This window comes from Seriola lalandi, unplaced genomic scaffold (genome assembly GCF_002814215.2).
Source record: "Seriola lalandi dorsalis isolate HSWRI2012SDOR001 ecotype SW California unplaced genomic scaffold, Sedor1 jcf7180002054519, whole genome shotgun sequence".
Taxonomy (NCBI): Eukaryota; Metazoa; Chordata; class Actinopteri; order Carangiformes; family Carangidae; genus Seriola; species Seriola lalandi.
Genome location: NW_019525072.1, coordinates 1,731,965 through 1,758,281, shown reverse-complemented (window position 1 = coordinate 1,758,281; position 26,317 = coordinate 1,731,965). Strand labels below are relative to the sequence as shown.

Sequence of the window (26,317 nt, the reverse complement as noted above, 5' to 3'; positions counted from 1 at the left end):
AGACACCGCGGGATCACAGCGCTGTTAAATGCATCTGCCAGAGCCAGTGAGGGAGCAGCAGCAATGCAGAGACTCTGCCAACATTCCTGCGGATCAACACCAGCTGAAGGCTCCCACCTCTCTCCCTGACCTCTGCTGCAAAAACTAGAGAGAACACCTGATAAGGAAAGCTCACTGTAGCCTCTCACACTAAACCATCTACAAATTCACTTCTTTTTATTTAACGCAACTGCACTTATGTACAAATATGAGGTACTTGTACATTCCTAGAGTATTTCCATTGTATGCAACTTTACAGTTACTTCTATGTACCTTTTTTTAGAGATAGATAGATAGATAGATAGATAGATAGATAGATAGATGCTTTATTTATCCCCAAGGGGAAATTCATGTGTCCATTAGCTCATTGATGATAATAACAATAATAATAATAATAACAGTTGATAATAAATAAACAATAATAATTAGATTAGTCCACTTCCTTTGGCTGAGATGTTGTACAGTCTGATGGCAATGGAAACAAAGGATCTCCTGAACTCAAAGTGCACTATTGCAGTTTGTTCATGACAAGATCTCTGTGAGGGCTGAACTATTGTTCCACAATATGTTGTATCATCTTGATGACAGCTAAACAAATACAGTTACACATATATATTATTTCATTCACTAAAAGGTTTGGGAATGTTCTGCAGTAACTGATATGTCCGTTTGTCATTAGAGACCATCTCAACACAATCTGAACATGTGACTACTTCAATATCTCTAAAATCACAAAAAGGCACACCTGTGATGGAGGAGGATCATGAGCCTTAAGAAGCTTTCAGGTAAACAAGAGTCTTGTTTTCCTGCTCTGTGCTGCCATGAGTAGGTGAGGACTACATGCACCGGCCTGCAGGACTCAAGGAAACTTAAGAAAGGATTTGTAAAATTACGAGGACATCTAGTGGTTCAAATAGGTAATCCCAATTGAAAATTGTCTGTTGATCCTCTCCCTCTGACATATAAGCATTTAATCTGACCTGCACAAGCTTGTATTTTACAGAGCAGATGAGAAACACCATTAACTCATATATGAGGCTCCCAGCTGCACAGAGACATTATTGTATAGTGAGCTGTCAGATGGATGTAGTGTGTGCAGGCGCTGACTAGAGGGCATGATGTCCGCATTAGATGACAAGGTCCTCTCCACACCTGAGCCAGCACACAATTCAGTAACCTTCAGTCATCACTGGACTTGTAATTTAAAATGTATTGACTAGCATTCAGTAGAGTACAAGCACTCACAGACCCTCCATGTCCTCCAGCTGTCAGAAACCCTTGTCTAATCTACCATCAAAGAAACTCTTTGAGAAACATGGACAGTAAAGTGATTGTGTCAAGGTGAGTCCTCTGATCTTACACTGGACATAATGAACACTTCTGTTTCACAATGTTTGTGCATGGTTTTTCTCCAGGGCTGATGTGGTGTTACAGGATGTGTTTGATCGCCAGGTAGCTGCTGCAAAGGGTCGGAAACATATTAAAGGTCGAGGAAAGACGGAGAGACAGGACTGAGGGGAGATTGATCGTGAGGATGATGACATTGTGGGGAAGATAAAGTGTAGGCAAACAGCTCGGCGTCAGCCTGCGGCATTTCTTTACACTACATACCCCTGCTGAGTTTAAACAGCAGGTGCAGTTATCGCTTCACTTGTTCATTCTGTAATGTTTCAGCTACGCTCATGTTAGTGAAGGAACCAAGTTCAAATTTACATACAATCTTTATTCAAGGTCATAGACATCTCCCAAAGTTATAATCCAATAAACAGCAACACGGGCATTTACAATTCAAGGACAAATAATTCACTTTTACAATAACAAATTGAAGATGTTTGCCTCTTGAAGATACATTTCAACAGCTGTTGTGTTTAAATTTGGCCGGCAGACCACAAACCAAATACTCAGTTAACAATACTTCTATATTCATAAAACATGTCCATGTCAGCACAGACATTCATGAAACTAAGTTTTGATGATATTCTTTTAATTCACAGTCTGATGTCTTTTGCCACGTTTTCCAAACTAGATATTAAGACCTTTACCTTTTTTCATTATAGCCATTTTATGAAATGCATTTTGTAGGACATGGATACTACGATAATACAATTCACTGAACATTTGAAGACTGAAATACTTTCTTTGAATTTGAAAAATCACAAAAATAAATGAATTTACTCAACTAATACTGACCAGATTGCCTGTCTGTGTGCAACATAAGCACATCTAGAATACTGTGAGTGAACACATACAATCGCATTTAATGGGTGTGCTTTCCTTACATACAGAATCTGGAAAGTGACATTTAAAAGTGTCCCTGTTAAATATTATCTAACTCCCCACGCAGTTAGAAAGATGTAAATTACTTCCGTATTGTGACCTATTATAGATTGTATTACATAATGAGCTTTATCTGACTATATAATGATTGTTAACACTCAAAGTGAGGTTGCATTTTTCTTTGTAAACATCTGGCCAGAACATCTGGTTTTAAAATAATCTCAACACTGAAAATGAAGAAGAAGAAGTTCTGTCTTTCTATATGATAACTCGTATTATGTTGTTAACATAAAAAGGATGGAGGGTGATTTGTCAGTAACAATACTAACAAACAAATTCTGCCTTCAATATCTTAAAAACAATACTAAACATAAAGGCGGCTCAGATGGACTGAGAGGATTCCTCGCTCCTGTCTAGGTAAGGCAGGCTTCTCGAACACCTGAACAATCCCTGTAATGCAGCACACTCTCCAGGCATAGATATGGTTTTTTGCGTGGTTCACCCTCACAACTCCACAGGGTATAACGACAAAGCACTACACAAGCAGCTACTGTAAAGATACATCACTATCAAAATGCTGTCGGTGCGAAGATTTTGGTGCTAAGTTTTCAATACTTGCTACAGTGTTTTATCTCTATTGTTATCTCTACACATCTTTTACTACTTTGTGATCCTGTGTCTTTTAAAATAAATAAAACTGCCATTCTTCTTTTTTTTTTTTTTTTGTGAATGCTAGCAGAAACTCAAAAACTGACTGCACGTTTACCAATTGTAAACTTTAAGCTACATTTTCGACAGAAAGGGCCAGTTTCCTAGATAGGATTTAAGACTTATGTGGCATTTTAAACCAGGCTGCTGGCTCTCACAGACATGGTTTGGAATAATCCTGCATTTAACTCAGTCTATTAAGTGAACTGATTCCCTGAAGGAAGATTAAAGTTCCTCCAGGACTAAAGGGACTAAAACTTAAATCAAACCTCTTGCTTGGCAGGTCAGGTTAATGGTCAGTCAGTGTAGACACAAGAAAATGTGGGGGGTTTATATTATGGGAGTGTTGAGCTCCAACAACTAAGACAGGTGTTTGATATTAACCTCGTTATTGAGAGCTGTGTGCTGCTCACTGGAGGACTGACACAGGTGATTGAAATTCAGCTCGTTAGTCCGAGATTTCAAAATGTAAAATTGTTTCAAAAAGTCTTGTTTTTTAAACATAATACCTATTCTGGATTTAAGCCTCCTAGTTTAATTCAAACTCTCACTAGGAAACATGACCTATAGACTTGCTACAACAATATTAGCTTGCTAAGTTACTGCTACTATAAGATTTAAATATGGGGAACTCCATTAGACAGAATTTGTACTTTTTTGAGTTTTCATTTTTGTGTCCTCAACAAGATTCCCAGTTGTGTTTTTGTATTTAACACTAAAATCTTAACCTTTCAGTCACAGACACATAGCTTCAGAGGACTGGTGAGAGCCGGTATTGTGCCTGCAAGGCCAATGAGTGCTTCTGCAGGCAGGCTGATCTTGCCTGTCCCCGTGAGTATAATTATTCCACTGCACAGGTTCATTACACTTCCTTTCTCTTTACCTCAAGAGATTAAACCCCACACTGAGACACAATCTCAAATTTTTGCCTGCGATGAGCCTGCATCGATTTAAAATTGTATTAACAAAGGCTTTTGCCATCTTGGATGGCTGTTTCCAGAACTCTCTGAACGCTACATGAGCTCATTAGCTGCAATTAGCTGGGTTTCTCCGAATAAATGTTTTTGAAGCTCTACCATCTGGACGTGAGCCACAGTGCCACACACTGTGTTATCTTTTGGAGATGTCATGGTGTATTTTCTCCCTTTTAATTATCAGGCATCAGTGTCTCCTGGTGTATCCTCATAACCATTAAAATATAAATCATTTTTAATATTATGTTACCAGCAGAGTAGAAGCAAGAAACAAAATTAGTCATTTAACAAATTCAGTATTACTTAATCTTTATAAATAATCAATTTGTCAAATCAAAATTTCAAATCTGTTAATCCTCTTTAGTTTGGCTGTTGTTTAAAATATCATATTCAGCATATATATTATTAAAAAAATTATAATATATAGTAAGATTAAAACAAAAGAGCTAAATAGCTTTGCTGGCTACTTTTTAGAATAGTTTCAAATCAAAATAATTTTATTGTGTTGCTGCAACACAGGCTTCCCTGCTGCTGATCGGTCTGACTGGCCTTAAAACACCAAGTCTCAGAAAAGTGCAATTCCCCAAAGCTATGTGTTGTTTCTTCATGATTCCCTTACTTTTATTCCTAGCTGTTCATTGGTAAGCGACTACATGATTTGGAAAATCAACGTGAGCTCATGCTTTCACATCCTAAATAAGCTTTCATGCATCTCATCTCCACAATGTCGGTGAAGAATGTGAAAGTCTCGATACTAGTTAAACCCCCCCCCTGCAACTAATGAGCATATCTGAGGTATAGATTTAGACTTTGACTGAATACTACTGGATATGTAAGCTACTTCCACAAAATAGTTCTAAAATGTTAAATCTATCATATTAAAGATCATACAACAAAGATAACATTACCTCATTACAAAAAATATAGACTAGTAACATTTAGGATCAACTATCCATTAAGTTCTAAAATATAGTTTAACTGAGACAGCATAGGGTTGCACAGTGACAGGATGTTCATTTCCCAGTTGGAAAACAGTAATACGCTCTGCTTTTCCTTTTTTTTTTTTTCTTTTCATTTTGGTGTAATTACTGAACAATCATTAACATTGAAAAAAAAAAAAGAAAATTCAAATATTTGTAAACATCGTACCAGTACAAAAGCACATGTTGCGAGACGTGGTCAGAAAACACCGATACAGGCAGCGCTGACAGCTTTTACTCCTCCTCCATCGACTTCTCAATCTCCTTCAGCCTGCGGACAAACTCCTGAGCCTCCCTGTCTCCGATGCGAGCGTCCAGCATCCTCATGATTGGCTTCTCTGGAGGGGAGAGCAAACAGATGAGAGCAGTTCCCACACCTGACACAAATATCACTAGATTGAATGGCTTTTCATGTTCTATTGGAAAAGTAATTGGAAACCCAGGCCTACACCGTCTGCTCTCCAAAGAAGCCAATATTATGTTTGTGTAAAAAAAAAAAAAAAAACACTGATACAGCCTGGAGCTATATGTACCACTGGGTTTACTGCGAGACAGGTGCAGAATGACTGGCTGGACACTCTTGCCGGCCGCTGAGGCGTTCGGTCTCCCTGGCCAGCAGAAGTCGCTGAGAGGAGCTATGGCTTCACCGGCGAAGTCGTTGGTGGAAAGCCAGTCGTAGTCCATCACAGTGAAGGTCAAACAGGCAAACCTGTGTCTGTACTGTTCAGGGCTCACGTGGCTGGAAGAAACAGGAACCAGACAAATCCGGCTTAGGTTACCTACGTGTGAAACAGGAAGAGGACGACAGGGGAAAATCCTACTCACAAGTAAAAGAGTTCATCAAATACTGGGTGCAGGGTCTTAAGCTTCACTTGTGTGCGTTGGCTCTTGGCCATAGGGAAGAGGTGATGAGGACAGAGCTCTACTATGACAAATGGGTCACTGAGACCTGAAGAAGACCAGAAAAGTGAGTGAAAACATCAAAGCTCAAAACAACAACCTGCATTTAATTCAGGTTTTACCATTGGCATCCAGTGCAATGATATCTGCGGCGTGCAGAATCTCCACCGTCAGTCTCTGCTCTGGAGCGTCGTAGTAGCACTTCACGCTGATCCGACCGTAACGGGTGTGTTTGAGTGTTTTCTGCAACGTTGAGCACATGTTGTAATATGATGTGAAAGCACCACTCATTTCGATTTTTTAATCACTCCTCTGACATAAACATATTCATCACATTCATCACTACATGTTGCATCACTTGAAAGCATCCTGTTTTTCCACGGGTCCGGGATGAGACAGATTTTTAAACCGGAGGTGAAACAACAGAAGACAGAGAGAGAAAGAAGAGTGTTGTGCTGTCCCGCTCAATGCCTCTCTGTCCGCTCTGGGGCTACAACGATATGATGATGATTGTCAGCCAGGTAAGTTGAAAACGCACCTGGTGGGAAATCTTCTCCAGATAGTATTGTTCAATCAGCTCAAAGGAGGAACACTTATTCAGCCTGAGCTCCTCATCCAGGGCCTAAAGCAGCACGAGGACGGCCAGAAAGGGAAAGAGATAAATGACACTGTGGGTAGAAGGACATCAATCTCACCTTTCACCCACTCATAAAAGTTGATAGATTGCATGAAGTCCCTACCTTGTAGTCTCCACTCTTCATGTCTTCCAGGGAAAGACCCTCTCCCCCAGCATGGAAGAACTGCAGTACGGTCTAAAGCATTCAAGTTAAATAAATAAATAAATAAACTTGTAAGCTAGTATTCATTCCACTGATTCTGACGGAATGAAGTCTTAGTATAATAGAGAGACATGTTGTTCACACAAACAGCATGAAACCTGTGGTAGGAGGCAAACATGATATCTGTCTGCCAAACTCCACAAGCCCCATGCCATGACTTCTCATGCAAATCTGTCACGTCCTCTCCCAGCTGGTTAAACTGGCATTGGAATATACAGCAGCTCCCACATTGTCATTCATGAGGGGGACTCACTTTGGCACTGAACTACCACCTAGTGACTTTATAAATATCTGATATATGCTAATGATTGCACGACAGCAAGCATACAGAGCTAATTAAAGGCTGATGATAACGGCAGCGATGATAATCTTTACAGAGATGACAGATGTCTTTTCTTTTTTCTTTTTGTAAGCAAGACTTAAAAGGACATGTGACAAAGCTGGAGCTGGAAACAGCAACAAAAAAGAGTATTGTGAGATAAAAATTCACAGAGCGCTGACCTCCACCGTGTACTTGAAGCGGTTGTAAAACTCCACCTGAACGCCTCTGTTTTCTGTGACCGAGTCCAGGATCATCCGCAGAAGCAGCTCCCACATGCTTTGGAGAGCTCTACAAGGCAGCGGACACAATGAGACACCCACACGTTTGTGTTTACCAGCACGTCCAATTACACCCCTGTACCCTCACTCAGCCTCGTGTTATGTTTTCACAGATAATAGCTGAATAATGATAACTTGTCTAAGAGGGTGTTATCATCGTTACAGAGCTTACATTCATAGACAATCACAGCCTCTTCTTTTTTTCTTTTTTTTTTCTTTTTGCTGAGCTGTCACATTTTTCACCTAATACTTTCAAATGGATTCAGAGAAGAGTCAACAATGAGGAGGATTGTGTAACTCGGTTGAAGGATATGTCTCTAATGGAGCTGGAGTCAAACAAAAGGCACTTTTGCATATACGCTGTCCTTCCTCCAGTCAAGTGTATACTGATGATGCAGCCTTTTAAGTGCAGGCGAAACACCACGTCACACCGATCAAATCATTTACATCTTAAGTGTAATCTTTCTCAGAAATGTTCAAACTCTACACACTGTTTTTCACAGCTTGATTGCGATATGTAACGTGTGTGCATGTGATTTATGTGCTCTTTTTGTTTTGCTTCTGATTGAATGAATTTGCTCTGAATGTTCCTTTAAACTCTGTATCATCAGCTGCACAGGCTCACCAGATGGAAACCGGCAGTTAGTCAGAATGTGTCACGATTATAACTAAGAACAGCTCTCAGAAAAAATAAATGAAGTCATACTTTAGAGATATTACCTAGTCAGGTTCTCCTTTACGAGGTTTTCAGTGAGGATGACCATAGTGTCTTGTAAGTACTTCATGAGAGGGGACACAGCCTGGAAGAATGCGACATTAATAGACGTTACGTGTACTGCGGCTGCAAAACAGCTCTGTCACAAAGGATGAGTGCTGTGGAGAACCGCTGCCACTTACGTCGTCGTTGTTGATGGAGTCTGGAGACAGGCTGATGTGCTGGATGTACCTCCGCAGCTCGGGCAGCATCTGCACAGACGGAATCTCTCACACATGTGCATATGTGGACACGAGTACGTACAGGGACGGGGAGTATCACAACATGCAGCAATGGATCATGAAAAAGGACCAATATGCCTAAAACCCATTATTGGCGAATTGGGTGCAAGTGTCACAATAATTCATGTGTAGTGCATTATTAAATAAGATCAAATGTACAGCTGTGGGTGGGTGAAAAAACCCCACAGCTCCAAAAATAGTCCTGCATTTAGTGATGGACAATTATTGTGTGTTTCTTTTCTCTAATTTGTACAATGTTTTATGCACATTTCAGAAAATCACTGCTTGTAGAAACCTCACATCGTCAAGGTGAATCCTTTCTCTTAAGGCATAAAAATTAAAAACATACTGCATACATGTCCCTGAAGGTATCATTCATTCAGGCGTGGCTAGACGGCAGGTGTCCACCTTGTCAGTGAGCAGCGCGATGAGACGTTTGGCTTCTCTCTGCAGGTCCAGGTCCATGTTGAACAGCTGGCCGTTGAGAGCCTTGTAAACCTGCTCCTTCCCCTCCACCCCGCAGGACTCCGCCATGGCCCGCTCCACGCCTTGCCAGTCCAGGTCATGTGGCAGGTGACCCAGGAAAACGCGCACGTGCTCTGCGTTGTTCAGGGCGATGCACAGCTAGCAGAAAGCAAGGAGGAGCCCAAGAGGAGAAACACAGGGTGGAGGTGGAGAAACAAAGAAGGAAAAGAAGCAGGGCTACAGAGAAGTGGAGGGATGGGGTGTGTGTGTAAATGACTAGAGGTAGCTGCTTTTTTTTTGGACTGTAAACATATCTGTTCTCCTGTTGAACCCTTTGTGTTGCCAGGGAGCACACTCACTGACATTTACCTCCCACGTCATTGTACGCCCTCCCCCCTGTTCTGTCTTGCTACAGGCGTTACCTGCACTGTGAAGCTCTTGTGGTCTCGGCCCAGCTGGTTCCTCTCAATCTTGCGTGTTATCATCTCTGAGTAGCACACAGCCTCGCTGCAGAAATTCTATGAGAGATAAAAACCCCGGTCTGTTATTACAGGGAAATTCTTGGTTACTAATGGCACTAAAATCTTCCATTAATCCTGATTATGTGTGTGCTATGTCGTGTTTGTGTGTGTGCGAGTATGTGAGTGTGGCGACACTGGAAGTGGCACTCACGTCTGTCAAACGAGTGACGAAGATGAAGGCTCCCGCAGAGTCTGGCCAGGCCAGCTGCAGCCAGATCTCGCGTACCTGGGTGAAGCACGTTGTCACTTCCACCGCCGAGGAGCTGTGTTTGGCCAGCTGCACCGGCTCCAGCTGTTCACAAAACACACCCACCAAACAGGCAACATGTTTTCAAGACCGTGTCATGGGAGAAGAAAACACTGTTGACTTTTCTTTTTAAAAGTTCTGTGATACTTTATTCCAACCCCTTATTTATTATGTACGAGGAGTACATAAACAATTGAATAAATTATAACACATAAAACACTTTATAATTAGTGTTAAGAAGCTATTAAGACATTTGTGAGTGTTTATTATTAATGCATTCGTCAACTCCTCAGATCAACTGGTGTATGAACAGTTAATGAACGTTTGAGTATAACACACGTTTAATCATATATAATGATATGTTGTAGTTTTAGTAGGTTTAAACACATGTACAGAAACAGTTTTAATCTTCCTGTGAAACATTTGCACATGTGTAAAATAGATAATAAATACTCAATAACATGCGTGTATAAAAAAAAAAACTTTTATCTGGATGCTAAAAATAATGCCTATAATATACTGTATCTGACCTCCATTATTTTCATTTTCATTTTCCAACATTTCAGGGGCAGGCGCCTCTCACCTTGTCTGTCTCCACTGCTTTACGGATCCGGTCACATGATCTGTCGTGCACGATCTGCAGCCACTTATGAATGGAGGACTTGAACCAGTTATGAAAGCCTGTTAAGGCCAACATTTTAGCATCCCTGTCAGAGAAGAGCACATATTACATACACTCAAGGACCAAGAATAGGTTGAATTCTCATCTTCTTGCTGACATTTCAAACAGATATCCAGCAGTCAGACACTTTACGCTGCTACGTAAAACGAACTGATAACCAACTTGAGTGGAAGAAACTCTCGAAAGCCTTTGAGGATTTTCAATGACATGAAGAGTTCAAAGATGGTCTCCCCCATTGTCTGAGTCAGTCTGGAGCTCTCCTGCTCCAGAGTGCCGCACACCCGCTCCATCGCTACATTCACATCATCAGCTACCTGGAGGATGAAATAATTCGACTCTGTTCAGGCACAAGGTGTCAAAGTTAGCAACAACAATACAAAAAGGCTCAAAAAGACTTTTGATACATTCTTACAATGACTCTTCACATTTTCAATGACATACCTGCTTCTCCAGCTGCCTGTATGATATGCTGAAGAAATCCACTTTCACAGCACTGTGAGAACAGACAAACACACAAACACAAAGGATGAAATGGAACTGGTCCAACAATGCAAACCAATGTTTTCTGTGGCAGGCAGCAGAAGATTTCCTCTAAGGTATGTTGCATGTGTTTCAGTATTGATATTGACCTGTAGAAGAGCTTGTTGTAGATGTTCTGGGCTCTCTGTACGTCTGCACACACGGCATCCACCACCTGAACCAGCTTCTTCAGCTGCTCCTCTAGAGTCTACATACACAGCGAGCATCCTGATCATCTCTCACTTCTTAAGGCACAGTCAGTGCAATTATACGATGTGATGATTTCTATCACCATATTCATTAGTATACACTTACCCCCTCCTCTGGTTTATATCGTGCAATTAAGCTCTCATACCACTCTGCTGATCCTTTCTGTCAAAATAATTACACAAATAAAAGAGAGTGAAAGGGTTAATTATGTATGTCTGTATCCTCAGCGCCTACAAATGCCTTCATTTACAATGATGTCGAGCAGATACAAAATACTAAACATAGGCTACATGATAAAAAAAGAAATTAAAACAAACACATAAATACAATTAAAAAATAATGTAATAAAAACAGGTACAAACAGGGGTTAAAAGGTTAGAGATTATGGATTTAAAATGACCAAAGAATTCATTTTTAAAGAGTTTTGTAGTGAGTTCCAGGCGGACCAAGCCAAAATCAGTTCTTCCAAGCTCAGCGTGAACTTGAGGGACATGCAGTCATTTAGTCCTGGGGTAATGTAAACTAGCATGGAAGTAATATATGATGGCAGCTTTCCAATAAGGGCCTTAAACATAAACAAATATGTATGCAAATCACACCTCTTTGAGAGAGAGAGAGAGAGAGAGAGAGAGAGAGAGAGAGGATGACGCAGCCTCTTTGTGCAGGGTGTAATGGTTGAGTGTTAAAGACATCACCAGTAATGAACCTGAGAGCAGAGTGGTAGACAGCACCAAGGGCCTTTAGATGTCAAGATGTCACCATAATCTTATAAAACAATGCAATGAGAGGCAGGAATTATTCCTAAAGAAAAATATTTTTGAAGGACATCTTCTCATCAGTCCAAATGAAGTATTTGTAGAGCACAACTCCTTCAGTATTGGTGCCACTCTTTGTGGTTATTTATCCAAATTAATATTTTTGTCTCTGGAGAAAAACATAAATTTAGTTTTGTCTGAGTTTAAAATGAACGTATATTTATTGAGTGATTGTAAATCAGAAAGGCAGTGTTGCACTGTACAGTATCCACAATGCAAAAAGCTTCATTCACCACTGGTCTTCTTTTCCTCTTTACTTGGTTGTTTGCTGCTTTAACAGAAACACCAGCAGCTATACAGCACATCACTGCAGAGATATGCGTCATGTCACCCCTGTGTATGTGTGTGTGCATGTGGGCGTGTGCTGATTTCATGCAATACAAAGTATACGTACAGTACGGCCCCTCTATCCGTCCAAATCGGACCCGGACACCTTTAAGTGAACTTACACTAACAAACAAAAGTTCATTCTTTTATTGATCTTTGATTGTTACCTTGACAGCAGTAGTGATGTCCAGATGCAGTTCATTTCGAAGAGGACATACAGTCTTAAAGGCCCGCATGTTTTGCATGTAGCCAATCCCCCTGGCATACACAGACAGGAAAAAAGCCAGTTACAATACAAGACTGCTTTCAGGTCCCGTAAATGCTCGTTTCACACTCACATACCATTCTCTAAATTCTGTCCACTTTATTTGTACGCAGGATCCTGCATTATCTATGCAGAAGGGGAGAGATTTAACTTTAACTATGAGGTGAGTCACTCAGTGTGTGTGTGTGTGTGTGTTTCTGAGGGGTGTAGATAATCTCCCTCGAGGTGTCGATCACTGGGCAGAGCCTGATTTCTTACGGGGGAAGTTTCTATAAAAAAAACCCGCCAAAAAAAACAGCCTCCAAAAGAGTCCTACACAGCAACGTGAACTTCAGTAATTAGCTGGTTTTACTGGCTGGCACTGGTGTGAAATAGACAAACAAATATGGTGCATTTAATGCTCTTCTTAACTTCCTTGTTATGTTTGATGGTAACTGGAAGATGTTCTGTTAAAGACTCTGATCCAGAGCAGCATATCTCTACAAATACCAACCAACTGGCAACATCAAACTTTGTACAGACAGTTTCTCACGATCTCATGGACACCTGCCCTTCCTGCTTTTAAATTTTCCCTTGGCCAACACATTGCCGCTGACAATGTGTCCAGAAAATTAATGCATGGATTTCCATGAAATTCACTGTGGATATTCATGTCCTCCGAAAGGATGAATGCTTATGATTTTGGTGATTTCCTTTTCCAGCTTAAAGTTCCACACTTACACTAGGAAGCTATATCTGTATCTAAACCTGTTATCTTCATACTGGTGCTCGGGAAGAGCGGTAATCCTGTCAGATTTTCAGGACTGCGTGGCCCCAATACCAGCGTGTATGACAGGATTTGGTCGCTGATTTTACTGGTGGAATGAAAGCATAATATGATATAGAGAATAATACATGTTACCCAAGGTGAAAATAATAAATATATACAGTACGTTGTTGCTTATGACTGCAATATGTTGGGGCAACTAACCCTTATGTTTCAGCAAAATTTGTGGCCAGGACAAATTTTAATATCTTTTTTTGATATGAGTAATGACAAATGATTAAGATATTGCTGTTTGAGTAAAAAGCCCAACACTGCTTCCTCCACAGAGTGTAACTGACTGGTTGTAGTCTCTCTCTGTGTCCGCTGGGGGGAGAGGTCGAGCGTGTTCCCGGTATGGCAGCACGGGCGAGTGAGTGGCGTGATGTGATGGCAGTGTGACTTTACCTCAGCATGAGCTCGTAGCGTGTAATGGCAGCGGCGCTGGTGCAGGGGAAAACCTGACGCATGTTCTTCATCAGGCACAGGCAGTGCTCTGTGTACAGCCTGAAGCTGTCTGACAGCTGCCTCTCCTGGACACAGGAAGGGCCTTCAGTTATAGCTTCAAGTACACTGGCTGTGAGACATTTTTGGCTGAACCAAAAACCTTGATGAATGTCAGTGAGGAGCTGAGCTAATGAGGTGACTGTTTCCAGATGATGAAAAGGTTCTTTCCTACTGGGTGGCCAACGGCGGAGAACCTACCAGGTCTCCCCTCACGGCGGGGGGGTCCCACTCTGCATCGATGGTCCTCAGGAGGCGCATCAGCAGGGAGTAGCACACCCTCTGGGTCCGATGGTGGCTGCTGTAGCACTGCCAGCGACTGCGTCAAAAAAAAACACAACATGCACCTTTTACCTGACGCCAAAAGCGTTCATATTTGATTTGATCCATTCGTCCGTTAATACTCACAGAATGGCCTGTTGGAGAGGGGAGAGATCGGTTTGCACAGCATGGTGAGTTAACACTGTCCACGCCGGAGGACAAACCTGCCCGTTCCAGTTGTAGGGCTCTCGCTAGAATCATATGTGGAAGATAAACAGGTCATTTCAATCCCACTTAGACAGATGAATCGGTTTGTACTCATCAAAAACATCAAAATAGCATAAAATCTACCACTGCTAATAAACTACGTAAACATAACTATAATTACAATATCTTAAAATGATCAAATCATTTTTTTTTTTTGTACAAATCCAGACTGGAATCAGATCAGAATACAATTTTCAAACCCACATGACTTCACCCACATGAACTGGTGTCTCTGTCTAGAAGCTGACTAATGAAATGTTCTCTCTGTCCTTTCCAAACACTCAAGTCAAATCCAGAGAGCAGCGACTGTCACGGCAACACTAAACAGACTTAAACCGCCTCAGCAGCAACTGTCGTCCGGTGCAGCAAAGGAGCACATACGAGACAGTGTGCGCTGCGCCGTTCACAGCCTTCTATCCTGCGGTGTACTTTCTTTTAATTCCATTGTTTCTTGGATTTCAATTATTATTGTTTTGAATTATGATGTAATGTTTACTTGAGCGGATCCGTTGAGTGGCAGTGGCTAATGTGGATCCAAATAAATAAATCATTTTACTGTTTTGTTTCATGGAAATTCTTAACTCAAAAATGAATAAAACACAAAATGAATGTCCCTGCTGTCAGAACAAAGCCTCATGATTCACTGGCCCTTAGAGGTCGTGCTGTTTGTGGTTTGACTGACAGGCTAATCAAGCAGCTAATCAGCTTAGGCCCCATCCTTAAAGCTCTGTGCTTTTACTATGGAGCTAAACACAAAAACAACACTTTAAAGTGATTGAACGATTAAACGATAATCACAAAAATCACATCACAAATATGATAATTATGATGATTATTTCGACTAAATAATGTGGTGGAGACTCACCTTAACATGAGCGTGCTCATACTCCACAATCTGACTCAGCAGTTTCTTGTGAATGGAGACATTTGAGTCCTTCCTGGACAATGGTGTGTCTCTCTGGAGGAAAAATATGAACATAGTGATTCGCTGTGTCGTCTTTGGTGTAGATTATGAAGAAGTGAAACCTGTTACACACACCTGGCTGGTGAAGAGCTTCAGTATCAGGTGACATTCTCCCTGAACTTTAGACGCACTGGATCGAGGCTCCAGCTTGAACCAGGTGTCGTAGCCGGCGACAGGAATCTCCTGCAGAAAGGAAAGCAGCCTGACTACCCGAGTACCTTCTGGGAAATCCCTCACGTTGTATCCTTCAGTCTACTTGTGCTCGTGTGTGATTTGTCACAGTAAGCTTGGCACCTCTGGCTGGTGAGACTTTTTTTTTTTTTTTTTTTTTTTGAACATTTCCCCTTTGAACACTCACGTTCAGAGGGATGTTGATGCATCCGAGGAAGTCATCAGCGTTCTCCTCGGAGCCTGATGATGCAGATCCGTTGGAGCGCACTGACTTCGCTATCTGCTTGAAATACCTGACAAGAGAGAGAGCAGTGCGTAATAAGGAAGATAACATTTCTAGACTCTTTCTTGCTCGTCACAGTTTGAGTTCCTCTTTAATCCCTCAAATCTAATATGAGATATATGAGTTCATTTCTCATTAATTTCAATCTTTCATTCATACATAAACATACATATTTGTATGGACTAAACATAGGCTATATGTCAATATATGAAATTGTTTCAATTTCTAATAGGTTTTAAATATAATTTTTACATATATGTTTTTATTTCATATATGGAATTTCAATATATGTACATATATTTCATTTGTATACGGGATTGTACTGTGAGAATGACAGTCCAACAGTTTTCATTTTTAGGCATTTAGCTAATGCTTTTATCTGCTTTATATTAGAGCAGCGGCAAAGTGAGTTTCATTTCATAATGGAAGATGGATATTAGTCAGTTTTGTTTTTTTTAAATAGAAATTGCACATTGCACAATTCTCCACCATCAAACTGATCCTTTTGTCCCTGGGGTATGATCGGCATTCTCAGGTTTTCATTAGACACGTCTGCCATTTATTAGTCTCTCTGTGATCCCACTGAACTCTGTGTGTGTGCGCAGCTTTATTGGCACTGAGCTTTCCTGTATGTCACTCGCTGTCTTTAAGGTGAAAGGACAAAAAGTAAGTGATCCCTTAATTAACAAGCAGGATGTGGTCTTTTTTTTTTTTTTTCCAGCAAATGTAGAGAGGCCCGGCCTCTTCATTCATGTGCAAGTGCACATGCATTCAAGTGCAACTTCTGGCTTAATTTAGATGGAAATTACCCTTTGACATGACAAGTTGGATGATTCATCTATCACTGCCACAATACCAACTGGATGAATGAATTCATTACCAACTTATATAATTGTGCACAAAATCAGAACTTGTGAACCAGTTGCATGTCAGCACTTCAAATCAAAACCAGCAAAGAACTGAACAGAATTTCTTATAAGAGATGAATCTGAGACATTTACATCATTAAACTTACATCTTACATCGTTAACATTAAAGGATTACATAATGGAGTTTCTTCTACCTGCCCATTCCTCGTAGTCCACTGACTTCATTGAGCTTCTTGCAGGCCTCAGCAACAGACACATCATCGTCATGATCCCTGGAGAGAAGAGGATAAGTCAGAGGTTGTTACTGGCTCTCATTTCCTGTGAGAACATTTCATTTCATTATCTTTGCACAATAATAAACGGAAACCGAGAGCTGACGATCTTCTGGATAATGACTCTCTAACTAGTCTGTTACGCGACATGATGCAGTTTTTAATAAGCTGGGAGGGAAAATGTTTCAGTTTAGAGCTGAGACATCAAGAGCAAAAATCTATATTATATCTAAATCTATATAAAAGGTATCTGAAGGACATAACGGAGAAAACTGTCAACAATAACCACAACCAAAACCAATATTGTTTTCATCCAACTTAAAAAAACAACACCTCTTCTCTTTGCTTTGAAATCGAATGTTACTGTAAGAAAAAAAGGGACAAAAGTTAAATAAGATTTTGTAAAATACTTGTGACTGTAAAAGGAGACAGAGACAGAGCCTCAGCTAAAAACTAAAGTATTTTATGCTACCTGTCATGCAAGAAAAAAAAATGTAATAATATGATAGTAAAGCAAGTTTAGCCTATAATCTAATCAATGCACTCATCTTACCATATGTCCAGATGTAAGAGGTCGTTGTGGACGTCATCGATTTCACTGTGAAAAACAACAACAACAACAACCAAAAAGCAGGAAAATCATGAATGAAATCATTTCCATGAGTAAACATTAACAATAAACACTGAGATGATAACCCATGTCCAATACTGTGCATAAGGTTAAAGTGCCGCACTCACAACACAAAGTGCTCGTCCCACACCGGGTTGAGAGTCTCCGGTTTGACCTCGGTCACCTGGATGCACCGGGCGGGTAACACCTCCTTGGTGCTGGAGCGTTTCTCCAGCTTCTCCTTCCTCTTCCTGAAGCTGAACTTTCTCTCCTTCTTCTCCTCCATCTCCCGGGGGCTCTGTCCCACCAGGATTCCCAGCATGCAGTAGGGGTCGCTGTACCCTGGTGGGCAGCAGGGTAAAGTAGAGAAGAGAGGTTATCCTGTGCGTGAAACTGTTTATATCTCCCTGATTATTAGTTACAGCAGCAAGAAGAGGGAAGCCATGACAGTTAGAATTAGTGTTTGTGTTGTGGTTGTCAGTGGTTGGTTGTGGTCGGGGGAAGTCAGCTTGGACAGTTTGATGCAAGAATAACATGGCAGTCTAATATTATATTATTAGAATTGATCAGCTCATTAATCAAGCACCAGTTATTGTTGTAGTACTGATGTGGTTAATGTGTGGCAGGCCATACAAGACGGTATATATTATATACATATACTGTACATATTCATGATGTCTGCGTTTATCATTCAACCCGCAGGTTTACCACTATCAGACAAATGTCAGCCGACTACATGCACAGATGTACACAGATGGAGAGATGAAAAGAAGACGTGCATAGGGGATATTCTCTATGTCGGGAATCTGAGGCTTATCATTTGCCAACGCAGATTTAAAACATCCTCTGATTTTATTACGAAATATTTCACTATTGTTCCATTTTATCTTTCTGCAAAAGCGATGAAACGTGTTGTACATGTGTCTGAAATATAACACTTGACGGTAATTTCTTCAGCCTCTGAGGAGGTGACACACAATCGCAACCCGAGAGTCTGAAAACTGATTTTTGTGAAATTACAATTGGAGGTGAATCACGTGAAGATGTATTGAGTGACTTGCTGCTGGATAAGGCATATTTCACAGAACCATTCCGTTTTCCATTCGAGAAAAGTGTAACTTAATGCTTGTTATATCTCACCATTTGCATCCTTGGCCATCAGACTCTTTGCTTTCATTACAGAAACTCTCAAGGAAAAACTGGCTCGCTGCGGGAAAAAGGAATTTACAGCGTGTTCAGTGAGAAACTGCACATGCAACAAATCATTGTCATGCACTGAGCACATTACAATGCACTTCCATAAGCTGAGTCTCTTGAGACTCCATTCAAGTAAAATAGCATGCATTGTGTAGTAAGTGAGTAAGAATGTAATATATATATATATATATATATATATATATATATATATATATATATATATTCCTCTACGCTTCATCAGTCAGATTGGCTTTGCGAGTCACAATGCAGAAAAGGTCAATGCACCAGTGAAGGCAGCATAAGAATATTTCCATGGTCAAATATTGTCACTCTGGTCGCAACATTTCACAGCAGTCTATCGAACAGTTCTAAGCTTTCAAGTAAAAGACACAAAGTCATATAAAAATGTGGCTTTCAGGTATTACACGTCTTACATCTCAAAACTCTCCGAGGGCACCGGTGCTCTCCGACTGTGGCTCTGCAGACCCCTGAGTTCACCTTATTACCGCTGCACTGTTCAGACCATCGCCATGAGGAAATATTAGCTAATGCGTTGAAACACCCACCTGCAGCTGCACGACTGTGATGTTTCTTATTCTGCACTTTATTAACTCAAGATAATGATCTTCGGAAAGGACTGTCACTGTGGTTTTACCATGAGTCACATACCGCATACTGTAAAATCCCAGCTAGCTGCAGTTTTATATAAATAATGACGTTGTGTTTTCAGAAATCTGACAGTACAGTATTTTTCTATTGTTCCAGGCACCAGTTGCTTTCCACTCAGCTCTCTATTACAATCTATCAGAAGTTCCCTTGAGTCCCGTTAATCCATCCCAGTCTGCGTTAACTTCTGTCACAGTTAAAATTAAATTTAAAGTTTCAAACGTAACTAATGCAGAATTATAAGAGCTTCCTGAAGTATTCCCATATTAAAACTACTTTTTTTTCTCTTTTTTTCCGAAACACTGTGTTGCTTTCAGAGCACGCAGCACATCATTCTTCAACTGAGCAGCGCAAATTGTTTTGCAAAACGCCATCACTCACTTAACACCTTCAACATATGTGCCAAAAGCAAAACAAACCCGTCAGCGAGTGCTTCCCCGCCACCGACGTGACATTTCCCTTCGTCACTGCTTCAGACTGCACTATGTTACATGTCTGAGGAGGTGTGAGAGCGCGACAGAGGACACTGCTGTTGTGAGTCTTTGTGTCGGTCTCGCTCAAGTGTTCCTCTCCCAGCCAGCTGAACCACCTCAGCGTAAAAACCATCAGTTACTACAGCGTGTTCACGGGTTTCTCATTCTCACTCGGTGTTCGCCTCTGAGGTACGTGCCCTATTCACAGTAAGTACTTTATATACAGTATAGCGTATATTGTACGGTAATGGAACCGAAGGCTGAACAGCAAGAACATTACAGCGTTCAGTTTGCATTTAAAAACACTTTAAATGAACTTAAATCGAGGACCTTCCCGCTCTAAACCTGCGGGACACAAAATAAGAAGTATTTTACATTGCAAGTATACTGCGAATTCAAACTTCAACATTGAACAATATGACACCTTACATAACTTTATTATGTCTTAAACATCAGCACAGTAGTTGTACCCAAACCCCCCCCCCCCAGCTTAGAAAATTGATGACTGCCAGATTTACTGTTACGTGAACATATGAAGACACTGAGTCATGTACGTTGTGTCTCACCTTGGATTCCTGAACCTTTTGTAGAATGATGTCATGCTCCTCTTCGCCCATGTCAAACACCTTGGAGAGAGAGAGAGAGAGAGAGAGAGAGACAGAGACAGACATAAAAAAAAAGCTGGTACAACAGTAACCTGTATTAACATCATGGAAACACTTTTCTTTCTTCATACGAGTCAAACTAAGAACCAGAGAGATCAAAACATGTATTTCCCAAAGAGACAAAAAAAAAAAAAAAGATAACAAATTCCACTATATCATCACTGAAATTCCTTTATAAAAATCTTTGGTTGAGCCCCTGCCAGCACCTGAGCTGCTGGGAACACACACCTGCAAATCTTGGAGAAAAAAAAAGACGCCCACGCCAGACATAAAAGAGGTTAAGATCCTTAGCATGACATCATCTGAATGAATATAATATCACAGCTGAAGTGTGAGTGGGTTTTGATGTTTAATCAGGTTTGAGCCGAGAGCATCTGCTCAGATTTTTACAGCCTGCACAACAAATAACAACGAGAGGCTCAGCGTCAGTGTTACTGACAGAGATTTAATGGAGCTCAGGAAATAGTGTGGTTTTCTGATGTTCATTGATCATTGATGGATGGATGGATGGATGGATGGATGGTTGGATGGATGTATAGATACCTTTAGCAGGTATGCAAACAGCTCTTCGTCACTTTTCACTTGCTCCGGTGAAGGCACTCCGACCCTGTTGACCACCGTGTACACAGCTTCCTCATAAAGCAGGTCCAGCTACATGAAAACACACTCCACTTAATAACAACCTTTCAAAAATAAAAGCTCATGTTCCTTTGACTTCATGCTTTCTGCTCTGCTGCACATCAAAAGCAGGGATGAAAAAAAAAAAAAAACTTGACTGCCTTCTGTTATTGTGACTTAAAATTTAATCCCCTGCTGAAATGCGATGAAAACAGACAAGCTGTGGCGACGCACCTCTGTCCTGCTGATTCTGTCGGGGATAAAGGCCTGGTCCACATGCTCTTGGGGCGGCGGCACTGTGCAGGCCCCTCGTTGGCACTGTGATGGGACAAAGCCATTTAGACATGACAAAACCAGCCTTTCTAAAGGGTGTGTGGAGTAAGAACTGGAGAGAGGAGAAGCTAAGGTCACAGGAAGGCACATTATCACTGACAGCTGATCCTCAGTCATCACTAAGAAGGAGAAACCTCTTAGTCTGCCTGCCTGTGATGGGAGAAGTGTTCAGATCTTTTACTACAGTAACAAACAATGAAAAACCACTAAATGAAACCACTGGGTTTAGAGGTGGAAACCACTCTTTCGATGGGACTGCTAAAAACTCAGACATCTAAAATGTGACAAAGGTACGGTGGCCCCGAGAGCTCAATGCACTGCAACTTAAGAAAACACATGCAAATACACAAAACATGAGCAAATTAAAAAAAACATCTTCACCAACGTGAGCTGCAAATTCTCACAACACATCCAACAAACAGTATTTGCATGTGTTTTCTAAAGCTGCAGTGTGTTGAGCTCTCAGGTTCCACCGTACAAAGGGCCCCAACTAAACAGTGCATTGCTGTTTGGAGCCATGGACCATAAAAGGATACCGCTGCTTCCTGCCTTCCTGCCTTCCTAATATGGTTTTTAATGGAAAATTTTAATCTGATGCACCAACCCAAAAAACTGAAGACTCATTCCAAACTCAAAAATCCACAAATAGAAGTTCAACTTTGATCTTAAACTTTTTAACTTCAATCTGTCTTTCTGAGAAGAGGTTCGGTTAACTATAATGTGTTGCCAAATACGACATGTGGTGTAGATGTTCCTTATGTTTTGATGAACAACACTTGATTATCATTATTATTATTATTATTATTATTATTTATTGTTTTACTTTGCTGAACATTTGGAAATGAAGTCATCAACCTCCCTCAGCAAACATGATCATAAAGCATCATTGCCTTGTTAACACTGGCAGCAGGAGGAGCTGAACACAGCCATTGACAGCAGCTTGTCACAGCTGAGCTTCCAGTCTTCTGAGCCCCCTACTCAACCCGGCCCTTCTGTCTGCAGACGTCACACTGGCCGCGGCGGTGGGCTGAGTGACAGCGCCGCTACATGTATGTGCTCGCTACATGTATGTGCTACTAGTGTGTAACAGACGGCAAAGAAGGAAACTGGGTGGGGTGGGGTGTGTGTGTGTGTGTGTGTGTGTGTGGGTGGGGGGTGGGGGGTTACCTCAGCTTGAGCGGCCCGCAGCATGTTCTCCTGTTTCTGAAGGATGGCATTCATACGCTCAAAGAACTCCACGCTCTCCTCGGAAATCCTGCCAAGAAGAGGGAGCCGATTGACAATTCATCTCTAAAAATAGAGATGAAACACTAGCACAAGATGTTAATTTACAAGAAAAAAAAAAAAGAAGTGAGGTGAAATGCGTGTCGTACTCATCAGAGTATTTCTGGATGGTAATTAATAACACAGTGGGATTCAGTGACAGTGGTGAAATCACACTGCATCCTGTTTGCAGACACTTTGGAGGAGCGTCTGTCAATAAAGACGATCTGTTTCCTTTTCATGAGGAAATACTGGACTCCATCACCTGCAGCTCAGCTCTTTAGTATCTGTCAAACACCGTTTGAAAAGCAAAGCTGCTCTGGACCAAAGCTCTCAGTGATGCAACATGTCTGCACCCTGCATGAACCAAGTTAATCTACGATGATGAGCAGAGCTGTGTGCTAAATGCAAACGATGTTTTCTGTTTCCTCCAGGTGTGAGTGAATCCCCGGACTCCCGCTGGCCCCAGTTGTCATGGTGATACAGGCACATTCAGGGAGGGGAGTAGCTGCCTGAACTCCTTGGGAATCCCCCCTCCACCACCACCACCACCACCACCACCACCACCTTAACCCTCACCTCTCCCTCCCCTCCCAAATCTCTCACCGGGCATCTTTCTCCCAGCCTGTAAGGAAATCACTGGGGCAGGCAGCAGCTCTGACGTGAGCTGCAGCAGAACCGTCGGGATCAGCCATGTCATCCGCCTACAACTCCTCACCCCCAGCACCTCCACCACCGTCCCTACCCCCACCCCAGCTTCTGTCTCCTTCCTCATCTCTCAGCCATCCACACAATATTATGCAGAGGAGCCGTCCACAGAGGCCTTTCACGCTCCTTCATTAGCATCATCGCATGACAGCAGGCGTGTGGCAGCCCATCCCAGCACCCACTGACTCTCGCCATGGTGGGGGAGCGGATGGCAAAACCCCGAGTTATTGATGAAGACTAATGGCAGCCATGCTGGGAGAGCTGGTCAGGTTTCCACTGGCGTCAAACCCAGAAAAAAACGTGATGTTTTCGTTTAAAACTGCTAAAATCTTTCATCATACACACAGAAAAACACCAAAACTTTATGATTCATAAAGTAACACTGGTAGTGGTATGTCTGCAACTAATTTATTATTTTCATTATCCATTAATCTGTGGATTATTCTCGACTGATCGATTGATTGTAATTGTCCAAAATGCTCATCACCACTTTGCAAAGCCATGAGTTGGCATCATTCAGATTGATTGTTTTGTCAGACACCAAGACATTTTGTTTAATGTCACAGAAGAACGAGACAACCAGCAAATATTCATATCAAAGAAGCTTGAACCTATGACTTTTGGACATTTTTATTTTTTTAAAACTATTTTGCAACAAAGACGGGCCTTTCACTTTTCAGTCTCGCTGGTGTGTTTGTTGATTTTTGCTAAACACCGAAAACAAAACCAAAACTGAGTTGCTATTTTCTAAAACAACTTGGTCCGTGTTTGAAATCTTGAAACCACAATCTGTGAATAACTCCACAAACAAAGCCTGTTCCACTGAGAAAGAGATCGGAGGCTTTGCTTTTTTTGGAGCTTGTATTTATTTTTTATTTCTTATTTTTTTGCATTTGCACACATTTACTACAAATTAGCTCTGTTTGATTGTAATACTTGCATTATGAGACACTCAATTCTCTCCACATCCATCTTCAATCAGCCAGGGCATTCGTCCATCCACAAATCTGTCCCAGCTTCTGTCAGTCAAGCAGCTTGAGGATTTGTCCAGACAGTCTGGGATCTTTTGTTTCCAGCTTTGGGACGACGTGTTTATGAGCAGGAATAAAAACCCAAATCATGCAAATCCAGTTAATATTGATTTGATCTAAACAAAAAAAAAAAAAAATGCTGATATCTTTTAACCTTTCTCTCTCACTCACACAGACACACACAGACACACACAGACACACACACACACACACACACACACACACACAAGCACACACACGCCACCAGAATAACAAACTGATTTGATGTTGCTAGGAAACAGCCCCCCTTTTTTTCATCTACTCATTTTATTCTAATTCATTTTCTGAATTCATTCAAACACTCCAATTACGTTTTGCTGTCTGCATAGTAAATCAGGAGGAAAACGTAAATAAAAACACGAACAGTGTGAACTCCCTCTTCTATCTGACCGATAATGTGTTTAAACATGACTAACTGGGAGTGTGAAGGTGACAGCGGCCCCTCACTTCAATATAAGATGGCAGTGCATACGTGGTAATTAATAGTGCAGACGTCGCTGTCGTGTGCAGCATGAAAGACAATGTGACGTCTGTATGCGTCTGACAAAATAAGATGATTTTTAAAAAAAAATCTGATTCATCACGGTTGTCGGTGCATGATATCAGCCTGCAGCTCCTGTCACAATCGAGGGTGTCCTTGACAAGACCCCCCCCCCTTCAATAATACACGCACGACAGTTTGTTTTACTATAATTACACATTTGATTAAGCAACAGAACACTGCAGATGAAAAAGCTTCAGTGTGGAGATATGATCGCAACAGCTCTGATAGAATCTCTCCATTCAATAACTAGTGAAAGGAACACCGGTCTCTCAGCCACAAGCGCTGACACTCTGGCCTGGTGTGAAATTATTTCCAACTTGGGTCCTCATGGGTGCCTCACACTCGTCTCTCCCAGCTTACACTCCCTCCCCGTGTGGGTCAGTGGCTGACTGATGATTTAGCCCCATTTTAAAACAGGAAAAGGGAAGTTTTAACGCAAATGTCTTACACAACTCTTCGAGAAGGAAATGTATGAGCCTTGAGAAGCTGATAAATGTTCATTGTCCTTTATTCAACAGTGCAGTAGGATAACACAGTGCTTTCTCTCAGTATTTGGTCTTATAGTGAATGTTAAGCTGTTATAGTGGCTATTACTCCCTCAAGGTTTAATGTGTATTAGATTTTTTTTTTTAGAATGGATAAGGCTCTTGATATTCTATATTTTCCTTATTGTCAACAAATCCTTTACCGAATCCAAAATCCAACAATGAACTGATCCTCCCAACAAGTATTGTATACTGTATGTACTGTATATCCAGAGCCAGATAGATGTTCAAATGTCCATCTTCCTGCTCCCTTTAAGCTGAGGAAGAAAACACGTGACATGCATGTTGCACAGTAAGTGTTGTATTTTCCACTTATGAAAGAAGTATTCACATCCGTCACTTAAGTAGCAATCATAGACCGTGGCCTGAGGTAGCGATAAAACAGTGTGGAATATTCTATTCAACTTAAAGTCATTTATTCAAACTCTTGAGTAAAATTATTTTCAAACTACTATCAACAAAATATCTTTGAATATTCATATATCATATCATTGTATTACTAGTTTCAGTGCTTGTGTATGTACTATTTTAATGCTTGGTATTTTGGTATAGCTAGATATCCTCAATATGCACTGGAACATGTGCATCACATTTTATAAGGTCCTAATGTGTTTCACCTGTAACATATGAATCATAGAAGTACAGATAGTCAGATAAAAGTGTACAATATTTAACTCTGAAATGTAGTAGAGGTATAAAGTAGCATCAATTGGAAATACTCAAGCATATTACAAGTAGCTGAGAACTGTAATGAAGAACAGTATTTGAGTAAATAAACTTCTTTCTATGACTGGTAGTTTATTGAGAGTAAATACCACATACACTGCTCTTGTATCCATAATACTCACTAAAGTACCAAAAATGAAAA

At 41.1% G+C, this 26,317-nt stretch overlaps 1 protein-coding gene across 1 annotated transcript in view; it reads right to left on the bottom strand.

The window, feature by feature from the left end:
• Positions 1-1,741: 1,741 nt before the first annotated feature.
• The window catches only part of baiap3 (BAI1 associated protein 3), a 39,060-nt gene continuing 14,484 nt past the window's right edge, over positions 1,742-26,317 (bottom strand). Inside the window, exons 3-34 of the mRNA XM_023413737.2 lie at positions 22,487-22,574; positions 21,221-21,304; positions 20,912-21,019; positions 20,270-20,329; positions 18,508-18,574; positions 17,496-17,709; positions 17,311-17,355; positions 16,680-16,757; positions 15,521-15,626; positions 15,238-15,345; positions 15,064-15,156; positions 14,079-14,182; positions 13,872-13,989; positions 13,575-13,699; positions 12,267-12,357; positions 11,063-11,119; positions 10,858-10,955; positions 10,670-10,721; positions 10,391-10,542; positions 10,130-10,253; positions 9,451-9,591; positions 9,201-9,296; positions 8,722-8,937; positions 8,215-8,283; positions 8,038-8,117; positions 7,219-7,327; positions 6,619-6,690; positions 6,417-6,500; positions 6,001-6,121; positions 5,804-5,927; positions 5,512-5,717; positions 1,742-5,316 (exon numbers count right to left, since the gene is read on the bottom strand). Of these exons, the coding sequence (XP_023269505.1) occupies positions 5,213-5,316; positions 5,512-5,717; positions 5,804-5,927; positions 6,001-6,121; positions 6,417-6,500; positions 6,619-6,690; positions 7,219-7,327; positions 8,038-8,117; positions 8,215-8,283; positions 8,722-8,937; positions 9,201-9,296; positions 9,451-9,591; positions 10,130-10,253; positions 10,391-10,542; positions 10,670-10,721; positions 10,858-10,955; positions 11,063-11,119; positions 12,267-12,357; positions 13,575-13,699; positions 13,872-13,989; positions 14,079-14,182; positions 15,064-15,156; positions 15,238-15,345; positions 15,521-15,626; positions 16,680-16,757; positions 17,311-17,355; positions 17,496-17,709; positions 18,508-18,574; positions 20,270-20,329; positions 20,912-21,019; positions 21,221-21,304; positions 22,487-22,574 (3,394 nt within the window). The 3' untranslated portion in view covers positions 1,742-5,212. The remainder of the gene's footprint in view (positions 5,317-5,511; positions 5,718-5,803; positions 5,928-6,000; positions 6,122-6,416; positions 6,501-6,618; positions 6,691-7,218; positions 7,328-8,037; positions 8,118-8,214; positions 8,284-8,721; positions 8,938-9,200; positions 9,297-9,450; positions 9,592-10,129; positions 10,254-10,390; positions 10,543-10,669; positions 10,722-10,857; positions 10,956-11,062; positions 11,120-12,266; positions 12,358-13,574; positions 13,700-13,871; positions 13,990-14,078; positions 14,183-15,063; positions 15,157-15,237; positions 15,346-15,520; positions 15,627-16,679; positions 16,758-17,310; positions 17,356-17,495; positions 17,710-18,507; positions 18,575-20,269; positions 20,330-20,911; positions 21,020-21,220; positions 21,305-22,486; positions 22,575-26,317) is intronic.